The sequence below is a fragment of the Tasmannia lanceolata genome, unplaced genomic scaffold (genome assembly GCF_043159265.1).
Source record: "Tasmannia lanceolata isolate RefF3 unplaced genomic scaffold, GAP_Taslan_0.1 ptg000015l, whole genome shotgun sequence".
In the NCBI taxonomy this organism is placed as follows: Eukaryota; Viridiplantae; Streptophyta; class Magnoliopsida; order Canellales; family Winteraceae; genus Tasmannia; species Tasmannia lanceolata.
The window spans coordinates 63478795-63503050 of NW_027518692.1; the positions used below are offsets into that span (position 1 = coordinate 63478795).

The following is a 24256-nucleotide window of genomic DNA, read 5'->3' on the forward strand; positions in this document are numbered from 1 at the left end:
ACATTGCTCGTGACTCTCTTAGCTTTCGGGGCCTTGGGGAGCCTGTTCCCCCTTGCTTGGCCTTTAATCCCCCTTGAATTATGTAATCCTCTTCTTTTTTAATATATATCTGGTAGGGTCCTGCCTAACCCCAGCTTAACAACGGAAAAAAAGAAAAGAAAAGAAAAGAAAAGAAAAGAAAAGAAAAGATTCTATTCTTGGATCACATTCGCCTTCATTTTCTTGAAAAATAATACTAGTGTTGAGAACATAGTGGTCATCTTAATGATAGGGTGGGCATTTCCTCGAATCCGATGCTCGGCCGTACTTGCGAATTCATAAAAATCACAAGCAAATAAATTCCATCGATTCGCGCATTTATCTGACAAATCCCGTTTCCCCGATAAAATATTCTTAATGAAAACTCTCGCTTTGTATTGAAACAGTAGCCACGCGCGCGCCCCCCGTTCTCCCTTTGCCCCATCCGCCCCTTCTTAACCCTTCCCTTCTCTCGCTTAAAACCCTAGCCCCACGTTCCTTTTTTTTTATTTCTCGTTTTAAAACCCTAGCCCCGCTGTCCTTTTTTCTTTTCTCTTTTAAAACCCTAGTCCCAGAGTCCTTGCCATCCTCTTCCTGCAGGCCTCGGGCCAGCGTTCCAGTTCATTCATTAGAGAATCACACATGAATTGTTCTTGTAAGTCCCTATTAACACATTTAATCCACCGTCAAAACAGAGAAAACAAGATAAAAACTCAAATGAAATAGACTAATATTACATGAATCCCTCTCTTTACCCAATTGTTCATGACTTATTCGAATTATTCCCTCTCTTTCATTTTGCACGGAATCCGTCAGGGTTTTGAAAATGTTGTTCTTCTAAACCCTAGAAAGCTAAACTTTTGCTCTTCTTAATTCTTATCCTTAAATTCATTCCTTTTCTTTCGCCATTCAGAATAATTGAATTTCTTAAAACTGTTTTGTTTCACTTTCAAATCTTGATCGCAGCTCAAATTTTCGCGACTTCCTGTCTAGTTTTACCAAAGAAATTGTCGCTTCAGTTTATAATTTGTCACTTTTAAATTTCATTGGAATTTCAGCTACTTTTCTCTGTTTTCTGCAATTGACTGAGTTCCCCCCCCCCCCCCCCCCCCCCCGCATTTTCTCAATCGTGTGATAGTAATTAGGGTTTTCTAGGATTTTAATGTTTTTTTTTTTGCACGCCTTAATGGTATGATTGTGTTATATGCTGTAAATCTCTATTTCATTCTTTTTAATTTTCTTCTATATATTTATTGAGAAGCAGATTTAACATTTGGAACTGGTTTAAATAGATCTCATTGCATGGTTACTGCATTTTTCGTTTGTTTCTCGAGTGGAGGGTTTGAATCTTAGTAGTTGGGAGTCTTTAGAATTGAAGTTGTAGAAATTTGAATATGGAATCTTGATGACTCCGTGCGTGTTTAAACTTGTTATTTGGGATAGTTTTGTATTTTAAGTAATTGGAGGTGTTATTTCAGGTAGTTTATGATCATATGGTCGGTCTTGTTTCCATATTTGAGTTAGCTATGGAAATTTTTTGGCAGTAGCACCTCTGATCCTATGGTCTGTCTGATTACTTGCATTTTCTGTTTCTTATAATTGTAATAAGGGATTCTATCTCTGTGGTACTCATTTAGGGAAAATCTAAGCCTTAACATACTTTTTCCCTTGTCTCTCAGTGAATGACCTGACACCTGCCGCCTGCGTCTGAAGTGATAACTAATTGTTTCTTAAAAAATGAAGGTTACACAGCTGAAATGTCCATGCCACAATGGATTGACAACCAATCTATGTGAAGGGAAACCAGTGAAGAAAATGGTAAGGTCCTTTGCTCCTAGATGTTCAGTTCAACATCATAATCTTATGCAAAGGGGTATGAGGAGAGTAAATGCCACAAATATTTCCAAGCATTCCCATCTAGATGTTGGCCATGCAAAGCTATTCTTTTCCCCAGATATTTCCCGCAGAAAGCGTATTTTTCCTGTGGTCAATGATCAGCCTCGTTCAGATTATGGTGTGGGCCCATATGATGCAGAGGAGAGATTTGTTCCAAAGAAAGAATATCTTCTACGTCGTTTTAAGGAGGACATTTTGTAAGCTTTGAGACTCAACTGCTAATCTTTTCTGTTGCATAATGTTTTCATATGTGCACTTTATTATCTCAAAAAATAGTAAACTCCTGTGGTGGAATGTTTGTAAAATGTTTATTTAAAGGGGTTCAGATAGGAGAGAGCCTTGATTCTGTGCGGGGATATTTTCTTTGGAAACTCTTCTTGCTCATACAACTTTGATGTACATCGTTGCACTTGCATTGCCTCTTCTCCATACTTTATTGCACCTGCACACAGCACATTTGTAATAAGTAATTTTTTTTGCGATACTTAGATTCTTCATTAAATGTTTTGCCGATATATTCATCTATAAACTTGTTTTCCTCTTTAGATTATTGATGGATCAATGTTGTTTCTTATGCTCGATTGTCAATGTAATCACTTATTGTAATAATTAAACTGGTAGTGAAAAATCTCTAGACACATTTTTTATCATAACATTGTTCATCCAGGGGTTATTAGATTACTGTTCATAGAAAGGTGTTTTCTTGAATTTGACGACACATGCTGTGTTGTGTCTTATATTGACTGTTGTTGTCATTGTTTATTGATTTTAACAACCTGGCAGTTCAAAATCTGTGTTAATATGAGTACTACAAGACTGTATTACTAATATGCAAATCATGAAAAAGGAAAGAAATAATTTTTTTTGAGATAAAAATTTGGTAATTAAAATTGTAATTGGAAACCTTAGTTGCAGGTAGACTCTCTGCCTTAGAAGTTAGCTTCCCAAGAATTTATGCTCTTTGTTACATAGATTCCAGGCACTGTTACATGGATTCTTCTAAATGGGCGAAGAATCCGTGTTGGAGTCTTGGACATGTCTCGGATTCCAATACTTCAAGATTCTCTGAGACAATTTTAGATCTCTTTTATGTGTTGTTTTTGAATGCTACTATGACAACTTTACAATTACCATATGTTTTGAGTTTTACCCATCCTAATATTAAGTTTCTTAAATTGAAATAAAATATTATATCTAACCTATTACAAAATTGAATATATTGTTTGTTATAACCATATTATTGTGTAAAAAATTAAAATTTGAGAATTGATTAAAATATTTTGGCGAATCCAAGAATCGTTCTTTAAAATTTTTGAGGTTTGCCGAATCTGACACTCGATACCCGTGTCGGATTCCGACACTCGTACTCTTACTGATGCAACATAGATTCCAGGTGAACTCTTTCACCATCCAGTTTGCTTCATGATTCAGCTCTGGATGCACACTCTTGGAATCCATGCTTCTTTACTGTGCCACGTGCAGTTCTTTATTTTGGTATAATGCTTTCATCTTTTCTGTAAATACAATATTTAGTTCAGATATATATATTGTCCTCTAAGGTGTAGCGTTTTTATTGACTAGGTTTGAAATTCTTATGTTGCCAGTGAGTCGATGGGAATTGATGGATTACGATCTGGAAGTGTCAGTCGAGAGGTCGTAACTCTTGCTTTACCAGCAATTGTTGGACAAGCGATTGAACCATTGGCACAGCTGATGGAGACAGCTTATATTGGCAGATTAGGTACTCTCCCCAGGTTAACCACTTACATGGTGCTATTTGGCGATCTTAATTTGTTGCTCATTAGTGATGTCTGTGCTCTCATTGTGTGACTGTATTTAATGCCAAGATCTTAAAGTGTATGTGGTGATGCGTGGTTTCCATTTAATGTCTGTATAAGAGTGTTGTGTTGGAGGTGATAGGATCATGGTAGATCTGGGATATTGAGTTTCAGAAGTATTCTTCTTTAAAAAAGTCAGTAAAATGATTTTTCTTAATTTTCTTTTTAAAATAATTTTTCTTTGTGATAATATGTTTTCTTTGAGTTTCTAATGTGCCTTAGTTCTAGAGGTTCAATCTGTACAAACACGTCAAATGACAATGAAATGTTCTTAGCCATTATGACATGTGTAATTGAACCGGAAATTAGGCCGTCAAAATTCATAGAATCTTAACTCTTGGCTTCGGTATGGTTTCAAGCTCAACTAAACTCAACTCAACTCAACAAAGCCTTTGTCCCAAACTAGTCGGGGTCGGCTAAATGAATCCTTTGGAAAAAAAATTCATGAAGAAGGAATCTACCCGGCTCTAATCCTGGCTATAGTTGGGTTCTTCTACGTGGATCATTTTCTTCCATTCTATCCTATCCAAGGTCATGTTCTCTGTTATGTTCCTAGCTATCAAGTCTTTCCTCACTGTTTCTACCCAAGTTGTTTTTGGTCTGCCCTTACCTCATTTTACTCCATCAATTTGGCACGAGTCTCCTCTTCTCACCTGAGCATCCAAAGGCCTACGTTGGATATGTCCAAACCATCTTAAGCGGTGCTCTCTCATCTTCTCCTCAATTGGTGCCACCCCCACCTTTTTACGAATGTCTTCATTTTTAATTCTATCTAACCTTGTGTGGCCGCACATCCATCTAAGCATTCGCATCTCCGCTACACTCATCTTATGCACATGCTGCTTCTTGGTGGCCCAACATTTTGAGCCGTATAGCATGGGTGGCCTCACAGCTGTCTTATAAAACTTTCCCTTCAACTTGGTAGGGATTTTACGGTCACACAGAACTCCTGAGGTAAGCTTCCACTTCAACCAACCTGCTCTTATTCTATGGTTAACATCCTCTTCGATCCCTCCTTCCTTATGTAGAATTGAACCAAGATAGCGAAAGATATCCCTCCTAGGTACCTCCTGCCCAGTCATATATACAATATCCTCGTCCTGCCTCCTTACATTACTAAAGTTGCATTCCATATATTCTGTCTTAGTCAAAAGTCCCGATCTCTGCTCGAGGAAAAATTGTCTAGGCATTCAACCTGATCATTATACTAAGGCTCGACTGAGGCCTCGTTAGCCTATGCAGGTTTCCCAAACATGTCCCAATACTTATCAGCACTATGGTTGGTAATTCATCTTAAGCTTATTTGATTGCCTAGCAACCTTTACTTTGTCACGACTAGAACAAATAGAATATGAAAAAAAAGAAGGCACACCCTTCATGTGGTCTGAGGCACTCTAGAGTCTAGACTTGATCTCAATCCATTTCTCTTGTTTATTTCTTCCGTGATTTCCACGCTCTCTTTAATCTCCTCTCCTTGACATGCTTTCTTCCATCATAAAAAATCTCATCGTTTGTTCTTTCTAATGTAAAAGGCTATTTGTGTTTCATTTTCCTTTTACCGACAATGAATGAAAAGATCCTGTTAAAGACAGGTGTTAGAACTTAGGTGACTGCATTCGTAAATGGAATTTTGCTCCCTTTTTACTTGGTGAAGTAGTTTACAGAGCATGTTTTTTTGCTCTTCCATGAGTCAGCTGGTGCTTTAACAGTATTCAAAATGTTTAGTTTGTTATGCGGAATGGGCTATAACTCTCTCCGCTGGAGAAAATTGATCTCTCTGATATTTTCTGGTGAAAACCCTTGCTTCTTTCCCAAGCTTACCTTCTGAAACATATATTTTTACAAATCTTCTCTCTCTTTAGTACAGCAATATTTTTGGCTCCAGAAATTGGTAGTCTAACTTGGCCATCCTATATTTTTTTTATCTTTTGAAGTAATACGGACAAAGGGGAATAAATTGGATTTAGTGAACTCTGAGAAGTTCTGAGATTTGAGTGTACCTTATAATATTTGAATAGAAAAGGCCCCGCCCCAACTTAGTGGCTGGATATTTATTCATGGTTCATCGTACATGTTAGATTGATTCCGAATGGCATGCCAGTTTTGCTGGTTTGACTGATATAACTGGTTCCTTATGATTGGCTTGTTTATTGAGTAAAATGTTTGGAGTTTATTTGAGCTTGGTTTGGGGAATTTATTGTTTCCCACAAAATCATATCTGGATAAAAAATATTCAATTTATTTTCCATACTGCTTCTTTACCTGCCACGGTCCTTAAATTATTTTATTTTGGTTGTATTTAAAAGGTCCCGTGGAGTTGGCTTCAGCCGGTGTTTGTGTATCAATCTTCAACATTATATCAAAGCTGTTCAATGTTCCTCTACTTGGCATCACAACTTCCTTTGTGGCTGAAGACATTGCAAAAAGGGCCAGCAGAGAATCGGTTTCCGGTGAAGTTTTCATAATGAAAGAGCTTCTAATGCAGTCCCTATGAACATCTATTATGGAATTCATAAAATATCTAGGAAAACAGTTCTGACACAGCAGTTATATTTCACCATCTGATTTGGGCTGTTTGTTCTACAGATAAGGGGTTTCAAGCAGAGAACATTGAGAGCGAATCCCTTTTCAATGAGATAGAAGGAAGAGAGCAATTACCATCTGTTTCTACTGCCTTACTTTTAGCGACTGGAATTGGCATTTTTGAGGCTTTGGTTCTGTACTTAGCAGCTGGATTGCTTCTCAACATGATGGGCATATCATCAGTAAGTTATTTATGATATATTTTAAGTTTTCATGCATTTTCCACTGAAATTTTCCTCCTGAGTAACATTTGCATCTTCCTAGTGCATTTTTGGTACATTTTTTTCTGTGCATGTTCTTTTCTCTGTTCTTACCATTTAATTTTACAATGTTTCATTTTTTTCATATACATGGTATATCATTTACAGGGGAGGACTTTCCTAAAATTCATTTTCTGAACAGGCTTCGCCAATGCGCAGTCCATCACAACAATTTCTTTCACTAAGAGCTCTTGGTGCTCCAGCAGTTGTAGTTTCTCTAGCTGTTCAAGGTGTATTCCGCGGTTTCAAGGATACAAAGACACCATTATTATGTGTAGGCAAGTGTCAGACTACTTTTTGAGATATTTATGTTGGACGTCCTACAGTTACATTCACAATGTGCCTGTTTCATGTGTTTGCAAATGTTTTTTTTTGACTTTTTAAGTGCATCTAACTTATCTATTTTTGCAATTTGTCTCTTTACTCATTTCATGTATTGATAAATGTTCACAACTTTTTTAGTACATCTCACATTTATTTTAGCGTTTACAATTTTTTCAAAGTCCTTTAGTAACTTAACTCTGGTATCTTGATTAATCTTTGGACTTATCTTTGTACTTTTACTGTTTCGAAGTCCATCAAAAGTTTTTATGTTTTGTTGAGTTTTGGATCAATGGTAAAAAAATAGAACAAAAGAATCGAATATTATACCAATAGAATAGTAGAATACATGCCATGAAGCCAAAAACTATGAAAAGTTTCCAAAGAATTCTTATTTGGGGAGCTAAAATTGGTGGTGTTTTAGCTTGATGGGTAATGGCCACATTAGGTTGTTAGCGATAATGCTGCAATATTATTAGGGGTGCAACTCGGGTCGGGTTGGGTCGGGTTGAGGCAGAGAAGAAGAAGAGGCGCCATGGAGGCATGGAGGGAGGTAGAGGGGAGACATGCGGCTCCTTTCTTTGTTCTTTTTCTTCAATTCATCAAAAATAGGGCTTCTCCTCATTAAATTTATATTTATATGTTGTCTTTAGTGTACCCTCTTTGTTAGTTCTAATCTCCAGGTGAAAAGACTGTCCTGCCCCCTGAATCAAAGGAAGACAAATAAAGTTACAAGGGCATAATGGGAAAAATAGGCTTAACCAACTAAATAAGGGATGGATGGTGTGTCCAATGGTGGGCCCTAGATGGTGTGGACATCCCCCACATCTAGGATAATCCAATATTGTAAACAAAAAATAATTGAGTGCAAATATAATACAATGGTGATCCAACGGTCGGATCACATCATGTAGTGTTTGGTTACATGTTTTGATTGAAACTACTAGGAAACTACTTGCCTTGTCTCTCCCTTGTCCGCCCATGTGGACTAACTTTTGTCCCTCACGAAACTACATGAAAAAGGGTGGTTTTTTGCTAGTAGTCTTGGGATTTAGCACTTCTCTCTCCTCTCTCTACATTAGTAATGACACCTCTGCTGCCCCTTTATTTTGGTAATGACACTCCACACTAGAAAACTACTTCCTCTGACAACCAAATGCTACTTATCGCTACTCTACGAAGAGACTACTTCATTGCTATTACACATGTTGGCTACTTCAGTTCTAATTCACCCCTCTACTCTACAAGGCAACTGCATGTAACCAACTGACTCTTAGGTTTTTCATGTAAAGTACATAGCATCTAAATAAGAGACTGAATTCGCAAGCCCCTAACTGCTGGAGTTTGTGTTTGTTAATTAAGAGTAGGAATGAGCTCTAGCTAGAAAAAAAATTGCTTGAAGGTTCACTACTATATACTAGTTTATTCTAGTTATGGCACTGGATTTGCAGTCTAATCTGTTCTACAATCTTAATTCTCTTGCTTAATTGGCAACGAACTCTAGTTAGAAAATTTTTGCTTGAAAGTCCACTACTATTTACTAGTTTATTCCAACTATGGCACTGGATTTGCAGTCTAATCTGTTCTAAAATCTTAAATAGCTTGCTTAATTACCATTCAAAAAAAAATAAAAATAAAAAATAAAAAAATCTTGCTTAATTAGCACTTGACAATTGACTGTTTTCCATTCCATGTAGACCATTCTTTGGATCTGGGCATGTGTACGAAGTGGATCAAACTAATGAGCTGCCCTTATGAAGAAGACAAACATTGCATTAATTCTTGTTTTTTATTTGTTAAGTTGAAGGACATTAAGAAAATGCAAAGAAGCAGGGACCATAGAAGGCAACCTAATTTCACTATGAAAAATAAAAGAATCTTTGGAATGGCAAAACCGAATACCATATCACTGAAAAAGCTTATATTAGAGCCCAGAAAATAAGCAAAATTTCTAAATTTCATTTAGTATTTTCATGTGTTCTTTTAGCTGTATGGAAAGTCTCCTTTATTTGTAATTGAAGCTTCTGTTCTCTAAATTTTTTGATATATGTGTTCATTCATGTTGCAGTTTTCATTGGCTATGTGCCCTATCAATTGATTAGCCATCATTATCCTTAACTCCAATTCAAAGTTTCTGCTTTTTACCACGCTTTTGTTCAACTTACTTATAGCTTGTCTATATGCAGGAGTCGGTAATCTTTCAGCTGTATTTTTACTTCCCATTCTTATGTATTCTTTTCGCTTGGGGGTAACTGGTGCTGCCATTGCCACTGTTGCATCTCAGTATGTCCTTCTACACTCTGATATTGCTCCATTTATTTTTCTTATGGTTAGAACTTAGAAGCATGACCATGCTATTCAATGTTGTTTTGTGTAAAACTGAATTCTTTTTAAGCCATCAAGCAATTCTGTTTGTTAATTTTTACCTATGCCTTCTATGGTTAATAAGTATCAAAGCTTAAAAACTGAACTGTCATTGCATCCATAAATTCAGATACCATTCTGAAGAGACATTATTTAAATCACTTGATTAGGGAAACGAAATGTCCAAAATACCCCCAAAAAAAAAACACCTTGTGGTATGGAAAAGGAGGGATCTTTTGGTATGTGCCTGGTGTAACATATGCAAAAAAGTTATTTTATGATATTTAGTTTTTTATTAATCACTCAAAGACATGAATTAATAGAAGTAGGCCATCTAATAGAGGGAAAAGTTCCATTTCAAACAAAAAGAAAAAGAAAAGAAAATTAGGGAAAAATGGATGATTGAGTGGCAAACCTTCTCCTTTAGTCCTCATTTACCCTCCATATCCGCTGTTGACAGATCTACTTTACCTGCTACTTTTTAATCCCACATCGCCGGCTTCGGTCCCTCAAAAAGCTCACCCTCTCTTTTATTACAATGGTCTCCTTATAAAAAATTATGCTAAACTTTCCAGCAAAAATTATGCAGCTTTTGGATTGCAAACTATTTATGGTCTGCAAGGTTTCTCTAGCACAGTAGGGTGCATTTGGCAATGATTCTGATTCTATTTCTTGATTTTGATTTTGATTCTTGATTCTTGATTCTGTTCTAGCACATTAGGGTGCGTTTGGCAATGATTCTGATTCTATTTGTTGATTTTGATTTTGATTCTTGATTCTGTTTTCGATTCTGATTATAATTCTTTATCAGAATCATGTTTGGTAACTGGCATTAAAAAAATTAGTTTTTCTTTGGGAATAGAATCATGTTTGACTGAAGAAATATCTAAACAACCTTGTTACTTCTAGCCAAAGAATTAATCGCTTGCATAAAAAATTATCAAAACAACCTTGTTACTGGCTTATTGCTAGCCAAACAATTAACCGGTTCCGTAAAAAAATAGGAAAAAAGACTCACAATGTGATGAACACCCAATTGCAAAGCTGTCTCTTATGCACACCAAAAAATAAGGAAAGAAAGTTGATAGATGCTATGCAAATCTGATTATGCGCTCCCGGTGAGGGTCTAAAACTGGAATGCATTGAAGCACATTTGAATATGTTTTATCTCGAATATAACTTAGACCCATAAAACCAGAAACCATTGAGAACGATAAAAGGATACAATTTGCAAGATAATCAACAATGAATTGTACAAATTACAAACACTAAGAACTTGAGTCCATTACTAAATTGGGTTCTATGTAGAAAATAATCCATGCAAGACTATAAGAAGAAAAGACATCCATAACTCAAAAACAGAATTTGTACAACTCCAATCATTTGGCTTGGGCTCACCATAACTCCCTAAGGGTAGTACTACATTTTGGAAGTACCTACTTAAACACCTCCGGAAGTTCTTCACTATTGACTGATGCCATGCAACCAGATTTTTTAGTTAACCCTTTTTACATATCAGTGTGTGCATGCAAGTATGGTTTTAATTTTCCATTGAAACTGACACGAAACGACCGAAATCTTTCTGTTTTCAACCCCTCCGAATCCGAAACTGAAACGAACAAAATGTATAAACCAAAAAGTGTAATACTAGCATACAATATTACTATACTCAACTCAAATCAACTCAACTAATCCTTTGTCCCATACTAGTTGGGGTTGGCTCATGAATCCTTTAGAAAATTTTCACGAAGAAGGTGAAACTTCAAGAAATGCTAGAATAAGCAAAGTAAATTATCAGACATAGCCATACTATATTACTATGTATTACATAATTATATTTCTATGAATTGCATGTGAAATGTAGTGCATGTATTATATTTAAATATTTATATGAATTACATGTGAAATTTGGTATTTACTAAATTATCAGACTTTCGCATTAGTGCATGACACTAGATGGTCGATGTTTTTAAATCATTATGACCTGTTGTCTTGCTTATTTAATGGTTTCTAAGTCTGTATTTGTGTTCATCTTTAAATTTTACCATTTGCATATGTTTCCATATGTTTCTGCGATTTTACAGGATTTCCACCCAAATTTCCAACTCTTATCATTTGAGCTTCATTGAATAGCAAAGTATCATCTGCAAATTGCAAGTGAGATACCTCTGTCTGACTGCCCAATTTTGAGTCCCTCTAACAGCCCTTTCGACCTTCCTTTTAATCATTCGAAAGCGTTCGCTTATAATCAAATTAGAATTTTACCTATTAATGCCTTACATCTTCTCCTACGGTCTCTTCTTCGGTTTTCCTATTTGCAGCCTCGTTGCATAAAGTTGCTCCCACCGTGCAGACGTGTATCCATGCAATTTTATGGCCACTACATTGGCTTCTCTGTCAAAAGATCTAAGTATTTAAACTCTTTCAACTTCATTCAACCAAAGTAGTTCTTTAATAATGTAGAAACCAAATTCGTAAGTGTAATACTTTCATACTATTCCACCAGATGATTGATTCTTGCAAGAAATGAAGCAACTTCATGGGTGATAATTATGAATTCAGCTCCCAATCAGCTCCAAGTTTCTATTAGGCTTGAGTTAGATTTGTAAGTTGAGTAACCAGGGGTCGGGTTTGGGGTGTGCGCGGAAACAAAAACATTTCAGTTCCGGTTTGAAATTTCGCTGGAAATACTGCAAAATCACGAAAACATTTTGGAAACATATGCAAATGATAGAATTTTAAAATGAAACTTCAGAAAATGCTATAATAAACACCACACACTTAGAAATCATCACATAAGGAAGACAACCATGCATGGTGCTTTAATAACATCAAAAATCTAGTTACGTGATGTTGCGCATGTCTGATAATTTAGTGCACACAACATTTCACATGAAATTCATATAAATATGTATGCATAGTACATGCACTACATTTCAAATGCAATTTATACAAATATAATTATGTAACACACACTGATATAGTATACCACTAATGCACTTACGATTTTGATTTAGATATATGTTTCAGTCTCAGTATCATTCAATGGGGATGGAAATGGAAACATTTCCGTCATTTCGTGCTGGTTTCAGTGGGAATTTAAAACCATGGTTACGACTATGGCCAATTTCAGGCGTGGATTTTGCTCTTGTTCCTTTGATAGACCTCCAAGGGGAGTTGGAATAAACAGTTTAGGTGCTGGTTGGTTCTGGGGCTACTGAATTTGCATCACAAACCAACCCCCATTTCAATTGATGGGAAACTCGAGTACTCGACGTCTCGATCTCCATTTCATTGCAACCATAGTGGAATCATATCTTTTTCATTGCGGGACATAGTTCATTTTGCTGAGCAGAATCAGACAATAATAATGTGAACCATTATAAGTCATGATTCGTCAGTGTCACAATATACAAATGTCGTACGTGTACCATGTAAACGAATGCATCTTACCATGTCAGGTATTAGATACTTGAAACATTCATTAAGTATTCGCCTAAGTGTTTATCTTTGGATATTGTTAAAGGTGACACATTTAGAAGTGTGCATTGGATATGGACTATGGAGAGTTCTTATGGATGTGAGCATGTGGCTTTGCATGTTACTCTTTAATTATGCTGCAGAATTATTTTTTAAATCTTTTTGGCCTACTCGGACATGTTTTGATAATCATCTAATCTCAAATGTTTCAGGTATATTATTACCTTTATGCTTATTTGGTTTCTTAGCAAAAGGGTTGTATTATTACCTCCCAAGATGGAAGATTTGAAGTTCGGTGACTATATAAAATCTGGTCAGTGTAATTGGGAAGAATCAAGTTTTCAGTGTAATTCGGAAGGATCAAGTTTTTAAATGCCCTTTAGCTTGATATATTTAGATTTATATGTCATGATTTCAACTCTTCCTTTTCATTGGTTTTATTGGTTAGATAACCTTGGTGACTAGCTTAGATAATTTTGTGCTACATAATAATCAAGTAGGCTGCACATTGCTTTTGATGCCATTTAAGTTTCAGCTTTCTTGACTTGCCTTTTGATGAATATAAATTTTGGAAGATTATGTCATTTTGTTCAGTTTTCTCAGGGAAAAATTCACTTTGTAAATCTTTAGTAGGTCTTTATATCTGTGATCGTGATTTGGAGTTTGGACATTAGGAAGTTAGGAGTACCGTGCAATTCAACCATATTTTGACATGAAATGTAGTACTCAACCAACCATACAACTCGCAGAAACTGGTTTTATGACTTGCCAACTGGTACTTAGAAATTTAAATACTAAAAACTTAAATATCAATAAAATGGTTAGAATGAAATTCCTAATATAGAAATACATACAAATTTCTAGCAGCAACTAATATAATTTAATTCTAAAATTCAGAATCCCATTCATTCATACAATTTGAAAATTTTATAAATGAGAATCAGATAGAAATAGAGGCCAAGGCTTGTTGCAAATTGGCATGATTAAAGGACACCAACTATAAGTTTATAGTCATGAAATAAAAAGAAGCTTACTCTAAGCTTATAACAGTTAATTTCTCAACAGAATAAGGGTTGAACTGCTCTTTTTACAGGAGATGCTCAATGTATTTTGTATCACCTGTCCAAATATTCAACATGTCTCATATCTAACAATCTTTCAATCCATGGTTTTGGCTCTTGGCTGCCCTCATTAATACTCAACTCAACTCAACTAAGCCTTTGTCCCAAACTAGTTGGGGTCGGCTAATGAATCCTTTAGAAAATTTTCATGAAGAAGGTGAAAGGATCTACCCAGCTCAAATTGACTAAGTCTAATCCTGGCACTAGTTGGGTTCATCCACATGGATCATTTTCTCCCATTCTCTCCTATCCAAGGTCATGTTCTCTGTTATTTTCCTTGCCCTCTTAGTTGGGTTCATCCACATGGATCATTTTCTTCCATTCTCTCCTATCCAAGGTCACGTTCTCTGTTATGTTCCTAGCCCTCAAGTCTTTCCTCACTGTTTCTACCCAAGTTGTTTTCGGTCTGCCCCTACCTCTTTTTACTCCATCAACTTGGCTTGAGTCACTTCTTCTCACTGGAGCATCCAAAGGCCTACGTTGGATATGCCCAAACCAACTTAAGCGGTGCTCCCTCATCTTCTCCTCAATATCGGCGAGAAATCCATTTTCTCATGATAAAATTACGATACTTTGATTAAGCCATAAAAATATGTTTTTAATCACGAGAAATTGAATTTCTCGCAAATTTCTCATGTTTTTCTCGTGGATTATCGCGATAAATTGGGAGTTGACTATAAAAAAATATCTTGAACTTCTCATTCACTGTAAAATTCTCTTAAACATCTTTAAATCTTCAACCTAACCCTAATTCAGAATTAAAAAAGTGCATATATTTGATATTTTATATTTGTAAATTAATTTATTTTTACCTTGCTTTCCCTATTTAGAAATGACTATTTAAGCATATGTTGCTGTGTTTGGGGACTTTATTTAGAAATGATTATTTAAGCAATACAATTTCAGAGTTGAGTTCTATTGATAAGTCTCGTGTGAGTTGTGGGTTGAATCAGAGTGCTAAACGGCCATTCCCGTTTCATCATGACTCTGCAACTCCGTTACTTGTTGTTCGCAGTGATGTATGTGGGCCATCTCCTATAATTTTTAAATTTGGGTACCACTAGTTTGTGTTATTTATTGATGACTGCACAAGATTGGTGCCACCCCCTCCTTTTTACGAATGTCTTCATTTTTAATGCGATCTAACCTTGTGTGGCCTCACATCCATCTAAGCATTCACATCTCCGCTACAGTCATCTTATGCACATGCTGCTTCTTGGTGGCCCAACAATCTGAGCCGTACAGCATGGCTGGCCTCACAACTGTCTTATAAAACTTTCCCTTCAACTTGGTAGGTATGGCTGCTCTCATTAATGATCTCTAAATTTGATGGGGGTGAAAAATTCCTTCAGAAAAGTTCTATTAAGTCCTATGGGTATATGTTTTTATATCGCCATGTGTATTACTCTGTTTGTAAAGTAACATTTTTCTTTTACATAAATGATATCATTATCATAGGAGCACTGATGGAATAAAAAAATATGAACAAAATGTAGCAACCAAAACCCGAAATGTAAGGTGTTGGACCACTCTAGTATTTGAAGTTCAAGTGCATCAAACTAGGGAACATTTGAAAAGTCGAACTATGCTATAGACTTGCTAAGCAGATACAACATGGAAAGTGTAAGCCACTCATCGAATCAAGGTTTATGAATTAATACATTTCTTACATTGCTAAAGTTTTTTTTTTTTTTTTTTTTTTTTTTTTTTTTTTTTTTTTTTTAAGAAGGTAACATTGCTAAACTTTAATAGGTAATCTTTATCGATACACCTTGACATTGATATTTTTCACTGCCTGTTTTTGCTACAAATCATTTCTCGTCCATGACCTGTTTTGAGGCTGTCGTGGGTTTTTTTATTAGAATTTGGTCTGTTTTAGGAACTGTGCAAAAAATTGCATCTCACTGGACCCTACTATATGTGCATTTCTTGTTTAGGTGGTTTTCTTCTTGGAAGAACTCTATCAGTGCTAATAACAATGACCCTGGGCACATCAATGGCTGCTCGCCAAGGCCCATTAGCAATGGCTGCCCATCAGATATGCTTGCAAGTGTGGTTGGCAGTGTCCCTCCTTTCAGATGCATTGGCCGTGTCTGGCCAGGTATCTATTTTATCATTTTCAAGTCTTCTTTTCAATTACCACTATTTCTAATAGCATTCCAAAAGAAGAAAAAAAAACTGTATATTTATTTATTTTCATATTCTATTTTCCTTAGCTTTTGGCTGTCAAGATGTTCATTTTTTATCTGCAGCACACATCACCATGGCGTATTTGAACACAAATCTTCACTTCCCTTGGTCAATGACACTTGGATTTTAATAGCATATAGCAATTGATTTGGCTGATTTTGTGTTCTTGTTGAACGTTTTTTCACTTCTTTCATTCCATATATCTGACCGAACTTCCATTGGCGTTATATTCCAGATTATGCATCCCATGCTACCTAAATGTTTGCAATGCCAGCTCTCCTATACTTGCTTGACTGATTATGGTTGTGACCAACTGAATCCAGACCATTCAAAAACCTCAGCACATCTATTCTCCTGTTATAAGTCTTAATGGCCAATTGTTGTATTTTCCGTATCACAGATACATGTTATTCTGACTTCATATTTTCTTTTTATGTTCTAAAACATTTTGTTCTTTATTCTTACTTCTTAGGCTTTAATTGCAAGTTCTTTCTCAGAGGGTGACTACAAAAAAGTGAAAGAAATAGCCTATTGTGTTCTAAAGGTGATTGTCCTTTTGTGCCCTTCTATTTATTTTCAATTTAAGTTGCAACTCGAGTAATGCAGTATTTGTCAACATTCAATTAAAGGGCTTTTCCTTGGTCCTCTTTGTTGTGGTATCAAGAGTTGGATGCATTAGCTTGTGCTTGTTTCATAACTTATCTGATGTACATTTTTATTTTTCATTTGTACTCAGATAGGACTATTTGCTGGTGTTTTCTTAGCCATAATACTTTGCACATGCTTTGGTTCCATTGCTGAGTTATTCACAAAGGATGTGGAAGTACTACGGATTGTTAGGTCGGGGTTGCTGGTAACTATACATTTCTACTTTTGGCTGTTGATTATTTGGATTTATTTTATTTATTTTCTTGGTCCATTACCTTCCAATTCTTTTGCAGTTTGTTAGTGCCACTCAACCCATCAACGCTCTAGCTTTTGTTTTTGATGGTCTCCATTATGGTGTTTCAGACTTCTCATATTCAGCTCGCTCCATGGTAAGTTGTGTCTCAAGGCGTATTAAATTCATATATTTTTGAGATAGTTCAGTTGGAATGTTATGGCAGACTCCTATAACTGCTTTAACACATTTTTATTGAACAGATGCTCGTTGGGGCGATATCTTCCGCATTTTTGCTATATGCTCCATCAATTTTTGGTCTAGCGGGTATATGGTCAGGTTTGACTATTTTCATGAGCTTGCGAATGGTAGCAGGGTTTTTGAGGTAAGTTGTCTCCATAGGTTTGGTTTTTTATTTTTATTTTGTTTTTTTATTTTTGTTGATGGTTTGATCTCAAATTCCATGGTCAGTGTCAATTGGAATTGGTATGATGACGGTGGTGTCACATATGGAAACCACCACATCACGGTGGCCTAACAGATCACCTATTTTTCATGTGACGTGATTTTTTTATGAGACACCACAATGTGAAAGCTTCTAGTCTCTCTCTCTCTCTCTCTCTCCATGCGAGCGCGCTCACACGCAACCAACAGACTTCTTTTAGTGTTTTGATTTTGAGTTATTTGAATAGGGGGTTGGTGTGTTTTTTCTTTGGAAAACACCAAGAACCCCTTGACTGAAGTTTCTTAGCTGTAGTCTCCTTGATTTTTACGTAATAACTAATGTCACCTCCGGTCTACAAAGCTTGTCGGATTCATAGTCACAAATATTTCTCATGGATTTCTCGGGAATTGTGTCTTAGCATATTTTAATTTTTTTTTGTTATTTTCATGTTTATATTGGGAAAAAACTGAAAACTGAAATATTTAAAATATATAAAAATATAAAATTTAATAACAAAATAGGAGAACAAACTGATAGATTAAAGACTCTAAAGCCCCTGCTAAATCCTAGTGCGAATTCAAATACCAGCCAAGCATGTTTTTCAATTGAACAGCCCAAAGTGTATGGAAAACTGCAATTTTCCGGCCTAAAACCGTCCCTTCTCCACACCTATTTAGAACCTCTTTTTTTTTTTTTTTTTTTTTTTTTACTGTTATAGTCAGAAGGCTAATTATATTTCATGTGAAAAATGAAATAGAAGAAAGATGGTTTCTATGATTCCATTGAAATCTTCCAAAAGCCTTCTCCTTGGAAAACTGCATCACCAAAATACCCATCTTTGGCAGTTGTTGCCTTCTCTCTCCACCTCTGCGACCACACAGATACACAGCTTACCCCCCCCCCCCCCCCCTAGACATCACCCAACCATATTACACACAAAGACAAACTGACGTGGCGGATGCTTAATTTTAAGAGGGCAACATCATTTCCCATAGTGATTTTTTCCCATTTAAACATCATCGTTTTCGTGTTTTGCATGCACACTTGGTTCAATTGTCTGGTCAGTCCACCAATTGGGCCCTAATGTCAATGGGTGGTTGTGCCAAAAGAACACTGATTGTGTGATCTTAACTGATCAATCAGTCTGGGACCCAGATTAAATTAGTCCCTCATTGTGTCAATGCATTTCTGTGCCTTTTTTTCGAGTATGTATGACGAGAGGGCTTCAACTTTCCTAAATATAACAATATACACATAGTACTTCTGTAGACTAAGTAGTGAAAGGCGTGTGGGATGTGCACATAATTGAAATATGTGACTCCTATCTGGAAATCTGGAGTCACGTTTTCCACTGTCTAGATGTACAACATTGGAGAATACCACACTCGGCATAACCAAATTTTGAAGCTGGAAACTGTCCTTTCAAAATTTCGTAATGTATTCATGTATCTCTTTTTAATGTTCCGAGTAAGTGATGTTTCTTCTTTTGTTTCTTCAGGATGGCCTCAAAAACCGGTCCATGGTGGTTCTTGCAACAGGATTTCCAGAAAACTGAGGTTAGTGAATATAAAATTCGGATATTTTTTAATGTTATAATATTCTGATGTTATTATTGTTTAGGTGCCGTTGCAAGATGCATGCTCATCCAGTGTCTGTGCGTGCTCTTGCTTAATATTGACAAAATTATGCTGTGTGCCGTCTGGGTTGGGTTTCCTTTCTAAAGTTATTGTTTATGTATTTCTAAATTTCAATATCTTGATGTGGTATTTGTTGCAAGTCAGGTTTAACCCTACAACAGAGATCCATTTCGAAAAAATAAATAAAAAAACACTATAGCAGAGATGAGGGCTGGGATGTTGGTTGGGTATTATATGTTTATTTCTACTACTGCTTAGTACAGATACCGCAGGATTATGCAATAAGAATTCTTCATGACTGCATATGATATGGAAAAATGTATCTAGATAAGTTCAAACTATGTGTACAGTAATTGTGTTGACATTTCTGCTGTGGGGTTAAACCTGACGTGCAATATACATCAAACATTCAAACAAGAAATGATGCAATACAAGGACTAAGCCTTGGAAAGTTTAAGTTTAGTGATTGAGTATATCTAGGAAATGATCGAGCCTTGTAAATGATAAGCTGGGGGAAGATCTTGTCTAGTAAATGATGAGTCAAGCCTAGGTAATGTTAAGTTCCGGAAATGCTGTTATACTTGAAAATGATCGAGCCTTGAGCTCTGCACTTGCAACTCATCCTACTTTAACAAAGTGATAACAGAGCTCTCCACGATAGACAAAATCTGGGAGTGTTGATGGTGTTAAATCATGGCAACCGACAATGGAGGCCTTGACAATTCTCAACGTACCATGCCAATCTTTGGAGGAGAAAATTATGACTTTTGGAGCATTATGATGAAGACCCTATTCATCTCAAGGCATTTGGGTTTTGGGGGAAAAATGGGTATGATGATCCTGTAGAAGATGATCAAATGGAGCAGCACAAAGACAACAAGAAGGATGCCAAAGCCCTTTTCTTCATTCAACAAAACGTCTCTGAAACGATTTTCCAAGAATTATTAGAGCCCCAAAGGCCAAAGAAGCATAAGATCTTATCAAAAATGAATTCAGTTGTAATGATAAGGTAAAAATCATCAAGCTTCAATCTTTTCATAGACAGTTAGAAATTCTTCATATGAAAGATTCTGAAAGCATGAAGGAATATTTTTTTTAAGTTGTAGAAATAGTAAATCAGATGCCATCCTATGGAGGATATTTCTAATTAAAAAATCGTTGAAAACATTAGCATACATTCTAAATATCCCAGGTCAACTGAGTACTCGGCCGCGTCAATGGAGTACTTGGCCGCGTCGGGCCGACTGCCAAGTCCTAGGATTTTCTTCGACTGCGTTTTGACCCGCATCTGTGTTTTGAAACACCAGCATGAACAAAGAATGAATCGTCATGCTGATAAATCAATTGAGCATATGCTTTTCATACAAAGGTGAGCACAGGCTTCTAAGGTTATTCTTCGAAAGTACAAACAGGTGACAGAAGAAAAAGGTGTTAAAGTAGATGGAAAAATGCTTGAAGACAAGAAAGAGAATGAAATTTGAGGAGGAAGAATAGAAACTATTCTGTGCAAGGTAATAATGATTTCAGAACTTCTCAATTTTCTAAACACTATTCTGAGAAAAGCAATGGTTCTAGGACTTCTCAAAATTTGTTTGATATTTGTAAAAAGCCTGGACATGACGCAAAATTTTGTTGGCATCTTTGAAAACCACAATGCTTCAATTGCAAAAAAAAAAAAAATGCCCAAAATTTGGGCATGAACAAAAAGATTGCTATTTTAAGAAGAAGCAAGCAAATTTTTATGAAGGAAAAAGAAGAAGAAATAAGTGCCACATGGTCCACAACTTATTTAAGTGACTACTTTATTTCTGTGAGTCTTAAGTTAGAAGTTTCTAGAAGTTAGTGTTTTTTTACTGTTCATGTCAGTATTCACACACTACTTATTCATTTTGGGGGTGTTAATTTTATTTTATTGCTAGTACGAGATGGGTGCAACATGGTCCACAACTTATGTGAGTGACTACTTTATTTCTACGAGTCTTAAGTTAGAAGTTTCTAGAAGTTTGTGTTTTATACTGTTCATGTCACCATTCACACTCTTAGGGTTTTATTTGGTTTTATTTGTTATTAGGAGTCCAATCTGGAAGTTCATGAAGTCATGGTGAAGTCTCCATATTTAGATCTTTAGTTTGCATTTTTTTCATGTCACTATTCACACTCTTAGGGTTTTATTTGTTATTAGGAGTCCAATCTGGAAGTTCAAGAAGTCGTGGTGAAGTCTCCATATTTAGATCTTTAGTTTGCATTTTCCCATCGTAGACCTGAGATCGCTGTTTATTCTGGTGTTCTTTCATTATCAACCATATTGTGTTTTTCTATTCATCTTCTACGATTCATCATTCCATTCTAAGCCCTCCATTCATCTACAACAGTGAGATGTTATTCTAGATAATCTATATATGTGGTGAGATGCTACGTTTCTATTCTTTTAGTTGATTCCTTCAATTAATTGTTCCAGATCAGTTGTTCAAAAAATAATAATAATAATGTTGCAGATCATTAGATAAATTTAGAGTGAATTCTTAGATCTGTTCTCCTTCCACCCAATCTTTGAAACAGTCACTATAATAATCTGTTCATTCAACTCTATTACTCACTTTAAATCCTTGAATCGGGGTCAGTTCTTACGTAGAGCTTATCCAAGTCCAGATTGATCATAGATTCATAGGTTCCAGATCTGCGATTTTCTGCATTTTTCCGAGTCTTGTTTCCCTCCCTTCCCCTTGCCATCCGACCTCAGCCGAAAACGAAATTAGTGGAAATTTTGATGGCAATTTTGGTTTTGGTGGAAATTTCGGTGAAAATCTTATAATTTTGGACACAATTTTTAAATTTCGGCGTCGGTTTTAGATTTCGGTCCCAGCCTAAATCCAAAATTTCGGTATTTCGGCAGAAATTTAAAGCCACGCCTGTAATACCTTTTGATTGTAATGAAGATATGGGGAACACGTTTAAATTTTCGTCAAATTTTCAGGATTCCACATAGCAGAACAACAATAGACCACGCGAACTGAACTGGGAGTCCTTTCATCTAAATTCCTCATTTTCCATCATTTTACTACTATATTTTCATTGATATCTAGAACCATTTCGATCGTATATACACCGTAGATTGAGTAGCCATTACAATTTATTGTGAATGCAAACCCAGTTCAAAGAGGAATAAGTGAAGAAAATAAAGCAGAAACACCGTACAAAAGAAGATTTACATGATTCGGCAGTGCGCTGGATGCCTACATCCACGGAGGAAATTATTTTCAGTATCTCTGAGATTAGTGTTACAAGATTTTTGCTCCCTCGTCGCCTAGAAGTTAGAACCATGGTTTTAAATTTCTACCGAAATCCGAAATTTCGGATTTCAGTGAGGACAGAAACCGAAACGTACCGAAACCGAAATAAATTTCGTCGAAATTGGAATTAAAATAATAATATTTTAATGCGTTAAGAATTTCGACCAAAATTGCCCGAAATTTCGTCCAAAAAATCTGGGATTTCGCCAGCGTGTACAAAATTTCGCCTGAAATTTTGGTTTCGGATGAGTCTGAAATTTTAGCCGAAACCGAAATTTCAAACCATGCTCAGAACCCAAAATTGTAACTGTTTCACAGAAGCCTAAAATGAAGCCCCCTGGAGCCTATAAACACTGGGTACCAATAGTGAAAATACTCTCCAATAACATGATAGACGTACGGTACTTGCTACATTGATGATCACTCACCACCAGAATAAATTGTCTTTCATAGCACTTAGAAAACCATGCTACAATGCAATAAACTTGCTTTTTAAGAATGTTCAGTTATTAATTAGTGTTGAATGTACATTTACTAGTGTAGGATTTCTTATTGTGGCCTTTTGGGTATTGAAAGTTCCTAACCCACTTCAGCTACCAGATACGCAGTTGAAATGGACAGAGTAGACTCTGATTGCGGGACCACAGCCGAAGGGACTCGTATCAATTTTGGGTTTACACTTAAACCTCGAGCGAATTGTTAATATCTGCAGTGAGATTTTGCCCTGAATTTACTGCTTCTAGACATATGAATGACTAGATCTAGCTGAAAGTAGTCTTTGTTTGTGGCAATATCATTGATTTTTCTGCTGTTACATTTTTTTGTCTATAAATTAATAAACCCCAGCTTACCTACCAAAGACTCTGTGACTGTTTGGCTCTTCTCGAATGATTTTTTTTTTTTCAGGCCGTGGGTGCGATGTGGAATGTGATTGTTTCTGTCGTCTGTGGGAACGCAGGTGAAGTCAAATGCCATTGGGAACAGCTTTGATTAGACTATTTCTAGTCTCATGATCCATCAAGGCTAAGAAAAACTAATTTCCCTAAATTTTTCCTAATTTCTGCTAGAAGAAAAAGGAATTCTCTTATTATACGGTTTGCAACGTCTTCTTGAACAATCCAGAAGGTGCTCTTGAAACTACAATATTAATCAGGGATAATTGTGGGTTTCAAAGCCCACTATTAGTAAGGTGCCTTTTAGGGAATTTAAGGGCTAATAGGGCCCATTAGTCAGGGGCAACTGTATAATACGTGAGTCCTGTATCGTACCCAGTTATTATGCGAAAGGGTAAGAATAGAAGATTCCTAATCTATCCCAGCTATTAATATTGCATAATTGTGTAATCTAGCACCTTGATGATCCAACGGTCAGATCTAGTGAGATCTTTTAGTCCTGTATCGTACATATGGGATGTCCATGCAGCATGGAACCACGACCATATTGGCCGCCTCATAATGCTCTATAAGATCAGAGGTCTCAACTACACATATGGGTGACGGGGTTTAGTTGCACGGATTTTGAAGTTGTGTGAACTCACAAATTGTCGGTGACACTAGCTTGAACTTTGAATGTGGGTACAATCAGTACTAATTGAAGTTTGGTAGTACAGCTTCCCAAACAGGAAATCACCAGTTATCACTTTCTGTCTCCAGCATGGAAGTCAAGTGATTGGGATAATTGTGGATAGACGGTTGGCTACAAGGCACATTAATCAAGCTATCTCGGTCTTCCGATCAATGATTGTAAATCATATAATATATATGTAAACAGAATACTGGACAACGTGGGTGCCCCACGTGGCACCCATCTTCTCTATAAGGTGATATATTTGGATTGTAGAAAAAATCTCATCACGTTTTTAGCAAAAATGTTTCTATTACTCAATATCTCACTTGGTGCTTTCCCTTGGATTAAAAATCCAGGGAGAGAGGGT

At 36.2% G+C, this 24256-nt stretch overlaps 1 protein-coding gene across 3 annotated transcripts; it reads left to right on the forward strand.

Annotated features, from left to right (window-relative positions):
• Positions 1-372: 372 nt before the first annotated feature.
• Positions 373-24166, forward strand: LOC143892976 (MATE efflux family protein). Of its 3 annotated transcripts, XR_013255670.1 has the most exons (16): positions 374-673; positions 1698-2111; positions 3519-3655; positions 6059-6202; positions 6339-6517; positions 6738-6873; positions 9103-9199; positions 12973-13073; positions 15819-15982; positions 16544-16615; positions 16808-16924; positions 17013-17108; positions 17215-17336; positions 18895-18952; positions 22924-23034; positions 23230-24166. XR_013255670.1 is itself a non-coding variant. In XM_077397894.1 (15 exons), the coding sequence occupies exons 2-15, from the start codon at positions 1756-1758 to the stop codon at positions 23311-23313; spliced, it is 1863 nt and encodes a 620-aa protein (XP_077254009.1). In that variant the 5' UTR covers positions 373-673; positions 1698-1755; the 3' UTR covers positions 23314-24166. The 3 variants fall into 3 exon arrangements, 2 of the variants coding, with proteins under 2 accessions (XP_077254009.1, XP_077254010.1); XM_077397894.1 differs by lacking the exon at positions 22924-23034 and having other exon boundaries at positions 373-673; XM_077397895.1 differs by lacking the exon at positions 23230-24166 and having other exon boundaries at positions 22924-23205.
• The last annotated feature ends 90 nt before the right edge of the window (positions 24167-24256 follow it).